Here is a 16,886-nt window from a genome sequence, read left to right as displayed (position 1 = left end):
TAAGTACTTTTCCCTTTCATTCTGGGATCAGTGTGTATTGTCTTCTCTTTTTTTGAAATTGGCCCCATATTCAGTAGATTAAGAAATAGGCCTACACAATGCAATGACTGACTCCCATATATTGTGTAACATTTTGTCGAATCAAAAATACTTAAAGATTGATCCATTTGGATAATATCATCATCAACTGTCAACTATGCCAATCTTCACCATAATATTACAGTCACTCGTTTGCAAGTTAACGCACAGGTGAGACAGGGAATGTGCATGCCAATGCCCTCTAGAGGTGACTTTTCAGCCATCATCATTTGGCCCTGCAGACATTTGTGTGCAGAGCTTTTTCAAAGCTTTACAACTTTACAAACTTGTAGCAATTTTCTGCACCTCTACAGGAATTTTTCTACACCTCTAGAGTATTATAAACTGTCTGTCAGTATGTAGGTTGTAAGCCATGCACTGTAGTCTCTGGGGGTAAGTTGTCATGGAGAATCGATCAGTGCAGAGCTTGGCACGTATATCTGCGTCACTGCAGACGAGCCCATAAACCAGCTTAGAGCAGATTACCCTGTATGTGCAGTGACACTCACATTCACAAAGACGCACGGGCACAACTCTACCTGGCCATTGTTAGTTTATGGATTCATTACATCATGTGAGCAATGTTTCTAATAAATGTAAGATGCAAAAAAGTTATGCAGAGCACTTTTTATTTACCTGGCTGGGTTGGAAAGCTTGCAAGACATTGCACCAGTTTCAAGCCCTGTGACATCCTTTAATAATGTCTGCACAAGATATTTTCACTTCTTGGTTTAGTTTCATCTCCAATCATTATTGGGTAGAGTTAAGAAACAAAAATGCTGTTAAATTTTAGTGTAAAAGAAAATATGAAACTTAATTTCAAACCCATGCAGCTCATATAAAACTTTACATTTATATTTCCATCTGCAGGCCTGTAGTTTGACACACAGCAGCAGGCCAGTCACACTCGTTGGTTCTTTTCCCATTCAGCAACAGGCTCAATGTCAGGTTTAGCGCAGGCCCTGCTCACTGTGAAGCAGCTACTTACCTGACCTCTGACTTGTCAAGTGGATGACTACGGCTTGGTTTCCAATGTCTGACGACATCAGAGGATTGGCAAAGGGGATTTCAGTAGTACCCCTTGTCAGGTTGCTAAAATGATTATCAAGTATCTAAAGATTTGCATGTGTGTTATTATGTAAAATGAATGTGCATGTTTACTTCTATACGTTTAAAAAATATGATGTAACCAAGAGTTTCAGTCAATGCAAACAATTATGTTAACACTTTTGTTCTTTAGTCCCCACAAAGACCTCAAAGACACCCCAAAGTATCTCTTGCCCCACTCTCATCCTCTGCATGTCTTCTCTTTTGTTACATATTCATTTCCGTCCCTTTATCCCATACCACTCTTCATCTTTCCCCTCCCATTATTATCATTCCTGAACATGGAAGTTCATTAAGAGATTACAATTAGCCCATTAGCAGAATGTGTTTTCACTGTCTTCCTCCTCACCTTTCCCCAGTCCCCTGCCTACTATTTTTATTTTGTTGTCTGGATCTCCATTTCTTGGAAAAGGTCCATATTTAATTTGGAGTTTGCGCAACATGCAAGCTGTAATTGATTCATCTAACACATCCTTCTCCCTTCTGTTTTTGCTATTGTAGACAAGGTACTATACAAATTCTTCTCTAAGTTATACCAGAAGATGTATGTATGAGTTTGTGATGATACTGGTTAAGTCATTTAAATACTTTTCTCCCTTTACGAACACGTCTGCACTTCTCCCAATGACCTCAAATGAAACACTTACTCAGTTTTTGTAGCTTGGCATTGCTTCAAATATGTGTTGCTTGTTTTCTTTGTTGAAAAAAATCTTGGAACCTTTGGCTATTATCTGAAGATAATATAGCTTCTAGGAGTGAATGCCAATGTTGGAGGCTTTTATTGTAGCCAGTTCAAATTATTAGGACTTCCGACTTATGCAGTGCCATATGAGCAACTTGAGAGGCAAGAGTAAAATGGGTGTTGAGAAACATTATCTAATAATGAATATTAGCTGCCCCTTTGCTCTCTACACTGACCGTTTTCTTTAATATAACCAATGCTTTCTAAAACGCTATAAGCAAAACTTCTCACAACAAATTGAAACAAAAAGCCCTCCTATCCAAGAGCACCTCAGCATTTCATGCAGAATCTGTTAGTTGAGGTTAGACATGAACAGAAAGTTAGTTTATGCAGAAAGTATCCACAATGAATAAGGGAAGTCTGGAAAACCCTAAAATGTCATAATATTGCAAATGGGCTCAATGCCACACTCGGATGGGGTTGCCTTCAGAGAGGTTTCTACAAGTAGGCTTGTACTTTTTGATATTGTAACCAAACCATATTTTAACAAAACATATGTTAATCATCCAATAAGAAACCATTTAAGATCAGAAGAATGTAAAACGTCCTTTGAACCAACAGAAACCTCTAGCAGAGCGAGACTTATATTGGTGGGCAACCATTTGTCAAAACTGGGAGATGGCTAACCGAAAAATAAAAATAATTGTTTTAATTGCTCTTATATGTCAGTATTATTAAACAGTATTTTATGAGGAAATATGTAGCTTGAACTCAGACCTTCTGGTTGTACTGTATATCAAGCTGAGAACCTGCAGTCTCAGGTCTTGTGCAATCCAGAATCTTTATCAGAATAATCAGAAACAGTTAATAACTCTGCTCACTCATTCTTGTTTATGTTGCTTGTGTCACAATAACCACTACAGTTGTTAATTTGCAACAGTTATTAATTTGCAAGTATTTACAAAATTCCTGTTCCTGCTACTGAGGATTACATTCACATTGTCAGTGCCAATCCTGTTGTCCTCTATATAGCTATATAAAATAGACCTAAAGCACATAATAGCTAAGGTAGCTAATGATGCTGTATTTAGGAAAAGACAACCCTCAATGGTATTTCCAATCAGTTTCAGCCCTGACCTCAAAAAGAGACCTTTGCTGACCCTGCACTCAGTATAGTGTAAGCCCCCACTAAACTCTTCCACAGCCTCTAATGAGATTCTCTGACGTGCCCTGCACTGTAAGCCATCCTGCAGCGCTCCTGGAAGCTGCATTGTATGGGAGTCTGTTGTGAACTTTGTCGAAAAAAGACAGGGTGGTGAAAGTGAGATTAAGTAGTGAATTTGCACATCACATTTTCAACCAAAAAATAAAAAGTAATCTTTGCAGAAGATTCCTCTCTCTGAGTTTGCTGAAGATTCAAATAATCAGAAACGACATGGCAATAACTGGTCACCATTAATTAAGAATACACATTCATAGACTTGTATTGCTCAAGCAAAACTATTGCCTATATAAACAAGGATTGGAACATAATTAAATAATTAACCAGTTAATTTGGCCTTGGTTCATTTTTACACAGGTTTACATGGCTAAGGACAGCAAGCTACATTGACTGCATAAAAAGGAAGTGAGTTTCTCTATCTGTGACTCAGCTTCCTGTATGACACTGTGGTTATAGAAGTCAAGACCATGTCTTGTGAAGATCTCTCTGCTACGTTAAGAAACCGCGTAATGAAAGGAAAGTGACAAAACTGAAGACTGACAACCAGTAGACCTAAGTCCTGGCCCTGAAATGTGAGTTAAACAAAGTAACAGAGAATTGTTTGTTAAAGGGTTAAAGTGGCCCATCCTTGTTTTGTCCCTGGGACTGTTTATCAAGTCAATACAGCCCAGCATGTATGCAAACACTGATAGGTGCAACATCAATTGAATTATAAAGGAAATCAAAGAAGTGCTGCAATGCTGTAGGGATGTCTGATTTACCAATCATGCTCTATAGGGAAACTTGTTTTCGCAACAAATGTCCAATCATGGAGATTTACTTCTTTGTTGTTCCCTTTTAGGTGGAAAAATTGTAATGCAAAACTTGCAATCTGTTTCTTCAAATTAAAAATAACAGATTCCTTGAGCATACATATTAGTTAAAGGAATATCACATGCATTTTTTCTAAAATAACAGAAGACAACCTAATGTTTTGGAGAATTAGCAAGAAGTCCTTCCACTTTCAACAGGAAACTGGAAAACCCTTTTAGTCTTGTCAAAGGGCACACATGAAGGTACTGCAGTGCCATCTGCTGGATTACAGCAAACAGACAATCTTGTTTTTGAATCAGCTGGAGGCACAGTGACTCTGTAAAAACCTCACCAGGTGGTGCTGTTTTCATATTGCAGACATAGTAGTTTACTATAGTCTCACTTTCTTCTCTCTCTCATTCTCAGTTTCCCACACTTTAGGCTGTTCTGAAATGTTAGCACATGTATTTGCACAGCTGTTTTAGGTAAATGGTGTCCTCCATGAGCCAAGTTAGGTCATGTCGTACTTAATGCGGCACAATATGCTTCTGGTAATAAAATCTTAATGAATAAGATGCACTAATCAAATGCATGCACACCAGATAAATGACTCAAATTAGCTAACAATCCCCTCACATATACAGCATATCTCGTATAAACTTTATAGTCAGACTGATTTTGTTCTTTTTAATGGTAGTGTGGGCAATAACAGTATCAATGGTTTATTTCCGTGGGAAGCGTTTCTTTGAATAAAGAAGTCTGACTGATTTGATCACTGAAAGTCTAGTATTTCTTTCCTTTTTTCACAATGATTTTTGTGTCTTTTGTCTTTTGTCGAGCTCCTGTGTCAGCACAACTCCAAAGGAAAAGCTGACCTTTTTTATCTGCTCTTTGTCTGCGGTATGGATGACTCAGAAGACGTATCGCATGTGCAAAAGACCTGAATGCTTTGTCTCAAGCTTTGTTTTGACTCTGCAGAATGACTTACTGCCACAACATTGCAGCAGCATGAACTCGTGCCATTGAGTTGCACATTTATAAAACCATGTAGCAGTTATCGATTACTGACATCATTTTCTACATGTGCGCAGGGTGAAAAGAAACATTTCCACTGTTTTTCTGCATCTGTAACCTGTTAGCTTTCATCACCAGCGGGAAAGCTTCCTCAGTCTTACGCTATGTTGAAATGGCACAGAAAATAAAAGCACGAAAAAACACATGTGCAGTGACACCCTCTTCAATCTGCTCATGAGATCAATATGTGTCACTTAAGCTCTGATCAGATTAAAGGGGTATTTTATGAGGATGTATTTGACTCCAGAGTCACATAGAGGCTCTCAGTTATGATATATTGAAGACTCTTCTTGAGTTGCAGCTGCAGGTGATGTGGCAGTAATTTTGCACCGTGGTAAGTCACTTGGCAATTTACGCTCTGTCATGAAAGGTTCAGGGCGGAGCTCAACTCATGTGCTCTTCTGTCTGGATGTCTGTTAGAGTATGACTTTGGTTAACAGCGATTTAGGGTGAGGTGTTCTTGCCTCAATCCCACAAAACAGCACAGTTGTGGGCAATGGAAGGGAAGACGACAGTAAATTAAAGTTTAAAGAGAGAAATTATATTGTCTGCTGTTTAATTTAGTTCTTGGATAACGACACAGTGAGGTGGAGTGAGGAGTGCATGGAGTGGTGATGAGCTGGACATCAGGGAGTGGTGGGGAAAAAGAAGTGGGTTGGATAGCATAAACAAAACATTAGGAACAGAGATCATAGAGCCTGGAATAAAAAATGCAAAGTTAGGCCTTAAAGGACCAAGTCACCGCCTCACAGCATCCAGCCAGCTGGCTCTATCTACAGTATGCCTGATGACACACCTAACATGAGGCGCTTCCCTTCCAAGACCTACATCTCACACAGGCCAATGACTCCCCTTGAATTTATTTCCATTTACATGCATTCCCTGCACCTTTACTGCTCCTTCTAAGCTGATTTTCCCTTGTTTGCCCTCCCTCCATATTGACATCCTTAACCTTAAATCAAGTGATAGAGAACACACAGGACACAGTTCAACATTGGTCTTCTCTAGAGAAAACGTGGGGCAGTCGTGCTCTGGAGGACACAGTTCAATCTGGAGTGGACTTTCAAAAAAAAAGAGCAGACAATGGATTTATTTTCCATCATGCGATTCTACAGTGGCATTCTGCTTTGTTGATAAACAAAAAAAAATCCCGTCAAAAGATATTGAAGATACAATACAGACTAATTCTGACATGACCAAGGGACCATCGACAGTCAATGTTCAGTGTTCAGGGTTTGCAAGGGACAATCAACGAGTCGATCTGATGAATTCTTGGATATGAGAAGTATTCATTGGACTGACTTCTTCACTGATGCCTCATAAATTATTGCAGTGTGTTTATAATCAGAGCACTTCCTGTTTAGAGCAGAGAGGAAAAGACACTCAAACGTTAAAAAAAGAAGTTGGTGCGTGTGCATTTGAGTCTTTTCTTCTGGGTGTGGCGTGGAGCATATGGTAGATCTTTCACTTGTATTAACTCGTTAGTGACTGTGCCATGAGGAATGCCTCTTTTTTTTTTTTCCCCAAAAGATGTTTATTGAACTAATCAACCTACATTGCCTATTTTAACCCATCATTACATCTTTGTGAAGCAAGAAAATAGCTGTCAAGTTTTGTTATACCTGATGCTATATACTGTGCAAAATTTGAACAGTAAGAATGTCCTGTCTGCTGGCTGCTGTTTCTTTTTTGTGTAACCAAATCGTGGGAACACGAAGAGTCAGATAAGGATCTTATATCGTTATTATCGTCATTATTTTTCTTCTAAGAAAAAAAAAACTCTTGCAGGGTCATACAAAGGCTACGTTTTTGTGCTCTGGAGAGCAATTGTTGTTGTTGTGCTAAAAATGTAAAATGTTTAACACATGATACAAGGCAAAGTTGGCTGATAAGGGAACACAAAGTTATTTCTCATGAATAAAAAATGTAAATAAGTAAATTAAATGCAGAACAACGCTCTAAATCTGAATATTAAAATGAGTTGATTCTTGTGTAAAACATACTGGAGTAAGAGGAGTTAAAACTCTCAAACTAGAAAACAAGATTAGTAATATTATTTTTTTACTTTTTTGTGTAATTTCAGTATTATTATGAGCTAAATTTTGTAACTTTGAATAGGAAACAAAAACAGTTGGCGACAGTTGAAAATTATTGCAAGTCAGAAGTTTAAGCTTTAATAACTGCAGCATTATTTTGTTCCCCAAAGCCTACAGGGGTTTCAGAAAATTAATGAAAGATGCACATACAATTTGTGAGAACAATTAAAGGACACAGAGAGGTCACACGAGGACAGAACACTTCAAATAAAATGAAAGTGAACTCTGGCTGTAACTCAACTTGTTTGTGTGTTGTGCAGCTGTCTCTTCTTAGACATGGAGCCAGACTGAGACGCTGAAAACATACAGTAGAGAGGTTGATGATTTATCCATGTGTCATTATGTCTTCTCAATGATCCGTGCCATACTGTCTCCCACTATCTCACATGACTGAGGAACATTTTCTGCTGTGCTGCCAAAACAGTGAAACCCCTATTATTAAACAAGCTGTCAAAGCCTGGGGTGCAAGACTTAGACAGGTGACGATGGGTGATGGGTCACCATGAAACGAGATTCACAGGCTACGCTGACAAACACAACTGAAAATGAACAGTTGACGTGCCAGAGTTCGTTCCACCCAGATCAAGCATTGTAAAAGACATATAAAAGAGTAATGAGGGAGCGGTACTGACAATTACTTTAATCTTTACTGCAAAGTTTCCAAAGACTTTACTTGGTTGTTTTCATCACATTCACTTTGATGAAATTACAACAGAAACTAAACATTAAAAAAAAAACTAAAGGGTGTTTGCATATTCTGCTGAATCAACTCCCAATCTGAGAGACCCCACCTCCCCCCAGCTAGTGTGTGTTGTGTCTGAAGCCAGATTACCATGCAGCAAAATCACCCCTAAATTACTCAGATTGAAGTAGCATAGATTGCACGTGGCAGTGTCACTTGCAGCATACCAGATCCTCATAATGGTGCTAACTACATGCCATTTAGCACCGCACCCTGTGATAAATTGTAGTTCAGCAAAAGTCCATCTGCTACACCATCTACACCCAAGTATGTACCGTCCTGTAGTCTGTGCCCAAAAATGTTATTCATTTGTAGACTGGAAATGTAAAAAAAAGTTAGACCAGATCAAAGCCAATGGCGTGGCATTTGATATATGTTTTTTTTACATGTGCCATAGTGATCAGGCTTACTTAAACACAACAACAGATTATAATTTTACCTAAAGTAATCTCTTAATAAAATGACTGACTATTTTTTTTTCTAATTTTTGTCTTTAAATTACTTAGCAAAAGACCGAGATGGGAGAGTTATGCTTTGGACTTGTTTGTAGCTCTATCCAATTCTTGTGATGTGATGAACACTTTGAGGGAATTAGTTTAACTTTGGCACAAATATACACTTCAACTTGAGTACAAAACAATTGGGATTTGTATTCAAAGGTCAAACTTCAAGATCAACATCGCGATCAACATTTATTTTTTTTTAAGATATCTTGATAAATGAAAAGCTGTAAAAATTACACACATCTAGTAGAAAAACTGAGTAAAAAGAAAATCACGTGTTTCGGTTGCCTGTCTTTTTATCTGCTATACTGTAATTAACACCTTATTTTTTTCAATGCTTTTAAGGAGTTTTATTATATTTCCCGACAATACTTGTTTTTGTCGAGCTAAACTTTATTGTGAACTTTTGATATCAAGAAAATAGATGATTTTCTTTAATAGTGACACTAATCTCTGTTTATTAAAACAAAGAATTTGCAACTTCTTTGGAGAAGTCGATTTTTAAAACATAGCTACAGCTTCGTGAAGCTGAACTTGACTGACTGAATGATATAAAACCAAAAAGGGGCTACTTCTTATTTCCAAAATGAAATTGTTGGAAAGGTTTAACTCTTCATGGTTTAATAGTTAACATCTGACAGATATTTGGCATCTGGTAACAAAGAGAAGTGAAGATGCATCATTTTGCTGCAAAAGATTTAAAACCAAACGTGTTGGGAAGCCTTTTTTTCCCCAAGAAATGTATAAATGCCTCTAAAGTCAGTTGAAATACAGTGTCCTTATTTGCTCATGTCAGTAGAAACCTTTTTTTTTCCTGAATGAGGCCTGGCCTATCTCACTCAGCATGAATGTCTAGGTTCATCTGAGGATTACAAGTGTTCAGATTTGATCAATGGTAAACATGTCTGTAGGATTTGTGATGCATAACGCCGAGTGATAACAGATGTAAACATATCAACATTACAAACAAGTAAGCCTTATAATGGCAGAGAGTATCTAAACAGAGTTGGTGGACCACACATTCTTATACCGAAATAAAACAAAACGCACAGACAGACGGGTAAAAATGCACGCTCGCAAAAACAGGTTGGATGTCCAAGAAATACAAACACATGCCTCCTCAGACACACACATCTGCTTTGACTTGGAATAATAGAACAACAAAAACGTCCTCCCGATGGAGTGTTAAAGTGGTGACAGTCTGTGCACACGCCAGCAGAACATGCAGTGAAAGAAGGCTTCACAGATGTCTAGTATTTGAAATTGACTCACGTTTCAAATCAGGGAGAGAGAGGGGATTGACATGCGGGAAGGAGGTTGGAGTCGAACCCAGGCTGTCAGTGTTGAGGACTGTGACCTCCATACATGGGAACGCACGCACTAACCACTGCGAAAGGAAAGGAAGACATTTAAAGGCTTCAGAATGACTTAAGATAAGCAGAAACTCTAGAGTCTTATAACTAAGTATTTCAAACAGCAGCAGTTGTCACTACTCTTTTACAGGGTAATATTGATTGATTGATTGATTAATTTTTGCAACAAGAATTGGATGAGACCAAAAACTCTGACTTCCTTACTTTTTTCACCACTTAGTGGTTAGCAAGATTAAAATGAAATCTAATGTAGGTGACAGCATTTACAAATAACACATAAAAACGTTCTACCCACCGTGAAAAATAAAAAAATAAATCAAATGTACAGCAAAGCAGCTATAATGATTGCCATCTTTACTTGTGAAATATTTGGCACATGACAGAATAGAAATAGCTTGAATAATTAAAACCTATAAATAATCCTGCCATTATTTGTGGCTAATACCTGCCATTTAATATTTTAATATAATTAGATACAACATCTTCATCCATAATCAGTACTATTAGTCATCATTGTCCATGCTAAAATGTGATTTGGTACATTCTCAACCTGATAGGTAGGTAGGTAGGTAGGTAGGTAGGTAGGTAGGTAGGTAGATAGATAGATAGATAGATAGATAGATAGATAGATAGATAGATAGATAGATAGATAGATAGATAGATAGATAGATAGATAGATAGATAGATAGATAGATAGATAGATAGATAGATAGATAGATAGATAGATAGATAGATAGATAGATAGATAGATAGATAGATAGATAGATAGATAGAACAGAGTAAGTTCAAATTGCCTGTAACATCAATGTTCTCTGTTCATACAAAGCTGTCAACATTCAAATAAAAAGAGTTTCTGGAAAACTGTGATGTGGTAAATGATCTGATGTCTGGATTGTGTCGGGCAAAAGCATAAAGCTTGTCATCTCATCTCAGACTTTTTGCTTGAAGACTTGAAGATACTTCTCTACACTGTCATGGAACAATCAAAGATGTTCATGAAAATTCAAAGCTTGGTTATAGGCTTAACACCCTTCCTCGAAAATAAGTTCCCAAAGGTAACAATGACAGTATGAATGTGTTTGAGCTGTCAGGTGATGCCTAGCTAAATCCTGTGGACTTGACAAGTGGAAGAGGGAATTGCTCTTACAGGAAGTTTATCATTTTTGAATTGTGATGTTTATAAATCACCCAAAAAGCTAACCCATAAAGAAAAAGAAAAGAGGTACAAAGCAGGTGTTTCACTTGCGAGCAAGCAGGTATTTGTATAGGAAGCTACAATTGCATAGCTTTATTGGTGAGACATGAGTCCACAGGTAACACTAAGCCAAAGTATTTTCCAAAGTTGTGGGAAACCTTCAACTTTGAGAAACCAGCTAACTATTATTAGAAGACACATGAGGAGGTATGAAGAGCCAAGATAAACCAGCTCCTCTTCTTGTCCTTGCTCCCTCCTCACTTGTTCCCCTACCCCTAAACCTGGCTTCTCTGTGAATACGTCCAGCAAGAAGAAAACATACAGGAGAAAAGAAAAGGCAAAGAATCAACAGAATGATGTATGCAGGTTGCAGTCTTCCAAGCTCGCCTGTGTCTCCTTTCCCGCATGTCATTCCCTGCTCTCTCTCTCTCCCTGATTTCCGACTCTATCCACTTCTCTGTCTAAAATAAAGCCAAAAAAGCCACAAAAAATGGCAGGATGGGAGAAGATAGATTAATTGAAAGATGAGGAAAGCAGTAAATACTAGCTGCGTGAGAAGAGAGAAATGAACAAGCAGCAGTGAGTCATCAAACATCCCCAGACAATAACTTGAACTGTTTTCAATGGTCCTCCAAAGACTTTACCCAACACATTTGAAAAATCTCATGACATCAGAAAATCAGTTTTATTCCCAGTACAGAGTTCCCACATCTTCTATTTTTTAATTGTCTTGGATAAGATTAAGTTTCCTTTTTTTTTCAATTTATTTTTATTTGGATGTTAAGCCTTTAATTAAAACACCAAAGTAGCTTTCCAACACACACATAAGCCTTGTGTAAAAAGTTTTTTATTTTTTTAAATAAGCTTATTTGCTATCATGCCAAGAGTAAGATAAGAATTAGATCTCTCTCATGGCTGAAGGGTAAACATGACGCTAATCTGTCTGGAGACTGTTAGCTAAATTTAGCATCTGAACTGCTACTCTGGAGAAACAGCTTATATGGTTCTTCTCAACATTGCTTGAGTTTCTATCAGACTATTCATCCAGACATATCTTATATTAATAGCTTGTTAAGTCGGTTAAAAAAGTAAGTCTAAATGTGGTATTTAGACTTTTTGCTATCGGTTGCTAACTAGCTGCCTGTTTCTGTCTTTTCACTTGGCTGATACTGCATGTCCTATACTAGCTCCATTTTAAAGGCACACAATGTAGATTTGGTAAAATGTATAAGTTGGAGATGTGAAACAATTCTTTGAGCTATTTTCTGAACTAAGTACACAAACTGTATTTCGAGTAAAAAAGGGCCTGCAACACTGCTTGGAGCTTAGCTACCAGGAAAGTTATGCTTTCATTATAACTTCTAGTGTAGCAGTTTACATGTTTTCTAGGGACCACCCATTCTTGTGAGGACAGAATTTGAACATTTTTCAGATTCTGAATCTGTACATTTCACCAACTTTCACGTTTCTCTCTGCCAAAACTCCTTAGTGCAGTTAAGAGTAGGCTATCCGCATTTATATTATTATTTTTGTTCCCTGTTTGGTCCGTCTGTTTACCTCTGTTCCTTTCTTTCTGTTGATGTATTTGGGTTTTGGTTTTTTTTTTTGTTACTTTATTGTCCCCGTGGGGAAATTCATTTTCACAGCTGTACAGGCAGGGAGACACCATAGCACACACTCAGACATATAACACACATTTCTGGCGAAGTACATATATCTATTTCCATGATGATCACATATTGTTCAGAGTGTTGATGGCTGTGGGGATTAGACTGTTTTTAAAATGTACTCTATTGTATCTGAGGGACCTGTCTGTAGTAGTAGTATTTAACGTTTAGTCTACCATACAAACATGAAAGTGGTTTCAGTTTAGAAGTATCTTTCAACAAAAAAGCAAATAAACAACCCTTAACATTGTAATAATAGGTTGATAAGCAAAAACATCCATTAGCTTCTGTGTAAACACATTCATGATTTGATTGATTTAGCAGTGAGTTGGAATTTATCATGGGACAATCGGAGTGATAGAAGTTATCTTCAAAGTTGCACAAAACATTTCATGTGATTGATAGCCATCATAACTATAGTTAAGATATAATAAAACAAAATATTTGTCTTTGGGGTTTCTGGATAGTTTTAATGCTTACACAGAAACACACGAGCCTTACAACATGCATATACGCTTCAAAAAAAGATGTAGATGTTTATTTCCTCTTCCTGCTAAAGGTCAAGATAACCCCCATGATGATCAAGTGCATGTTTCAGAGAATGAAAAACTTATGTGAAAACCTAAATTCAGTGTGCTGCAGCCTCTTGGCAGTAGCACATACACTGAATTTAGAGTAGAAGTCATCTCAGCATGGGAAAGGGATGCTTTCTTTGTTGAGATGTGGCCAGAGAAAACTTTTCTGGGCTCAATGGAGCAGCTGGAGGAAAAACTGAGTCACAAAACATAAAGTACATTCTCTCCCTCAACGTCTTGACTCTGTAGGACTTTTTTTTTTCTTTTTTACAGTGGTGTCTAGACAGTTCAGCACACAAATGCTCATGGGTTGACCGTACATGCTGTCCACACAGCCTGGGGAGAGAACATAAATGATGGCACTTCCTCATCCTCCAAGGCCATCACCAGCAGAGTTAATCGAGGGAAAATCCCCTCATCTCAGCCCCACACACAGGAAGACCCCCTGGACTTCCTGGTTAACCAAACATATCAAAGAGTCAGGTCCAGTCCTGTCAGGAACTTAATGAAAAGAAAGCAGAAAAGTTGAAGGCAGTAGAGAGTGTAAAGAAAACAACAAAAGAAACAGTGGTGGATGTAAGTGACTACCATTAGAAACTCCCAAAGAAGAATAAGAAGGAGATTTTTTAAGAATTATATGAACAGTGACTCTGTGACCGTCAAGAAAATGAAGTGATGTGTGTACTGTGCTGGGACACTTTGCATATCTACTCTTAAGGGAACCTAACAATGGCAAACAAAATATGTTCACTAATTATTTTTGAATACATTTTTTGTTCATAACACTGCAGTTCTTGTCCTGATATGTTAATTGATTTCATGTCCCATAAAATAGTAAATACAGAGGCTGTAAGAAACAGATAAACTAGCTTAACAGGGGAAGCAGACTGTCAAAAGGAGATAGAAAATGCTTAAAGGCAATTGGAGGCATACCATTAACCATTGACTTTCCATAGTTTTTATTGGTTCCCTGTCTACTGTCTAAGACCAATAAACATTTTGGCACAACCCTTGTTGCTCAACTCCTTTAAGTGACGAGTGGGTCTTTTTTTTTTTTTTTTACAATGAGGTGTTTAAAAAGAAACAGGATATGATGACATTAAACCTCATTAACCTCATGGAAGTGAGAATTAAACTAGTGCTGCTCGTGTTGCTGCAGCAATAAACTTCACACATTCATTCTGACTAGCGTTCTTTACAGATGGCATTCAAAAAAGTCTGAGTTTAGCCAACAACATAATGTTAACTTATGAGACAGAACACATTGCACAAGAGGATTTATAGAAATCTGTTGTTTATAAAATGGCATGCTATCATAAAATGTCTACTATGAAGTATATGTCACAATAAAAATGTAGTGCATTTCAAATTAATTGCATCTAAGTTTGTGTGTGTGAGTTTTCATATTTGTTCAAGTCACTACATGTTGAAATTTAGATAGGACTACAGCCTGACTGGCATGCTGGTTCTTTCACAGTACAGTAGCTCAGATTCCAATGTGTGATTGATAAAATCATGAATTTCAGAAGATGTGCATGCTTATATGGCACAATACTGTAAGTTTGAGGATGTAGTTGATAGTACATTAGTATAAGATTTCAGACACAGCCCAGTCATGATATTGGTTTATTTGCTGCTCAAAGAGATGTTCAACTTTATCATAATTTTGGCATTTAATTATTTCAAGCATTGAGTTATTAACACACACACACACACACGCACGCACGCACGCACGCACGCACGCACACACACACACACAAATTGACATCCCCAAAAAAATCTGTTTGGGGACTGTAGCATAATATGGTCTAGCTTCAATGAAACATAAAAAGGAAACATGTTTTGAATGTCAATAACAGAATAATTTATTTCATCCAAGTTGATCTTCAGATATCTTTCACTGCTTTATCATGATTCATTTTTAATAAGGGGTTTTGACTGGTTACAATCCGCACATAGCTAATATGAGTCGAGATGTTGCTTAACCTCAAGTTTCATCAGTAACCACTAATCATCCACAGCTCTTTATGATCAATGTGAGAAGCACTCCCTGAACTCTGTTTTTGCTGTTAGATGAGAACTTTAGCCTGAAAACACCTTTTTAACAGTTAGAAAAACCCTACACATGTAGGGATGTTAAGACACCTGGAGATCAAATTAAAACTAATTCAATCAAGGAACAATTCAATCGATTAGACAAAAAAATATTGTAATGCTGTTATTTGATAAACAGAGGGTGCTATCAGTTGTTGGCTTCTCCTGTAATACATCCATAAACTATAGTACACCAGCTAAGTGTACACCTGGTTTTAGATTTGATCTGACTTAGAGTTGGAAGTAATGACCAACTTAATGTTATACCCAATTGACCAGGTTGTCTAAAGCCCTGTTTGAGTGGCACCTTGATACATCTTTTTTCCGCCTTGGATGGAGGAGGCATATGATATTTAAAAAATTTTTCTTCAGAGAATTGAAATCTATTTATAAATTGATTTCTCTCATTTTTGTTTTATCAAAATTAGAAACTCCTGCCCTGAACCCAGTATTGTCATCCAAATTGCAGCACAAGTTGACTTTATTACATAATTTTCCAATTGTCTTAATAATTACGGTAACCCGAATTGCTCCCACTGCTTCGTTGGCGATGTATGAATGGGATTAGTTACTTCTGATGGTCTTACGACATCAGTGTGTGAATCGGGGTGAATGGGTAGGTGTGACATGCGACGAAAAAGCGCTTTGAGTTAAAGACTAAAAAAGAGCTATATAAGCGAAAGTCCATTTACCATTCAAGTCTAGTAATCCAGCTGTGCATAATGATGATGTCAGACACTACTTATTTTCATCTTCCTGGGACGTAGCGCTTTTGCATGAACTGTTTTTATGTTCACTTTTAAAGCTCCTGGTGCAGATGTTTGTAAAAGCGAACGCATACATAAAAGGATTCAGGAAGCTATTCACAAATGTCAGTGCTCCAACAATATTCCAGTTGTCTCTACAAAACTTCATCATGCTTTCACTTTGAATCAAAATAGCTACCAGACTGAGTGCATTCATGGACAGATATGGCAGCCAGAGGACAAGAAAGGTAACAATGATGCTTGCGATCAGCCGGGTCGTCCGCGGGTTTTTGAAGAAAGGTGCCTTCTCCACTCTTCTGTGGAGGCGGATGTATGCATATGCTACAACAGACAGTGAAGCCAATTCCAGCAAAGACTCTGTCAGCAGCACAGCAACCTGCTGCGTCCGGGAGGAGTAAAGAGCTCGGCAGTTTGTTGAATTCCCGTCAGTGTTGATTTGTCTAACCACTAAAGCGGGGATGGACAGGTTCATTGCAGCCAGCCAGAGCAGGAGCAGCAGCCTTATCTTTCCTTCATCTTTGAACCACTTCTTCCTGTGCACCACCTGAAGGTATCGCTGAACACTGAGAGCTGTCACAGTCAGAAGGCTACAATAAATGCAGCAGTACATGAGATATGTGAGGAGCTTACAGGCCAGCAGGCCGAAGGTCCAACTGTGCAGTAATGTGTAAATCCAAAAGGGCAGTGTAAGCAGGCAGAGCAGGTCTGATACAGCCAAATTCAACATCAAACTCTGGCTCAGACCCGACATGTGCTGTCGGTTTGGTCTGAGGATAATCACAGAGATGTTTCCAGGAACTCCCAGCAGGAAGCAGAGTGACAAAACTGCCGCAGACAGCAGACCCGTGGATGTACGAGGTGGATGTCCAGGAGAAGAGGAGATGTTGGACACAACCACTGTGAAGTTGAGTGGATCCAT

General features: G+C 38.0%; 1 protein-coding gene across 1 annotated transcript; it reads right to left on the bottom strand.

Annotated features, from left to right (window-relative positions):
- Positions 1 to 15,938: 15,938 nt before the first annotated feature.
- On the bottom strand, positions 15,939 to 16,886 carry LOC306836310 (C-C chemokine receptor type 4-like; the record flags this gene model as incomplete). The annotated part of the gene is made up of 1 exon (XM_079363313.1): positions 15,939 to 16,886. One exon carries the CDS (start codon positions 16,884 to 16,886, stop codon positions 15,939 to 15,941), a length of 948 nt encoding a protein of 315 aa, XP_079219439.1.

The sequence above is a fragment of the Symphodus melops genome (genome assembly GCF_947650265.1).
Source record: "Symphodus melops genome assembly, chromosome: 1".
In the NCBI taxonomy this organism is placed as follows: Eukaryota; Metazoa; Chordata; class Actinopteri; order Labriformes; family Labridae; genus Symphodus; species Symphodus melops.
Note: the sequence above shows the minus strand (reverse complement) of the source record. Positions and strands in the feature narration are given on the sequence as shown.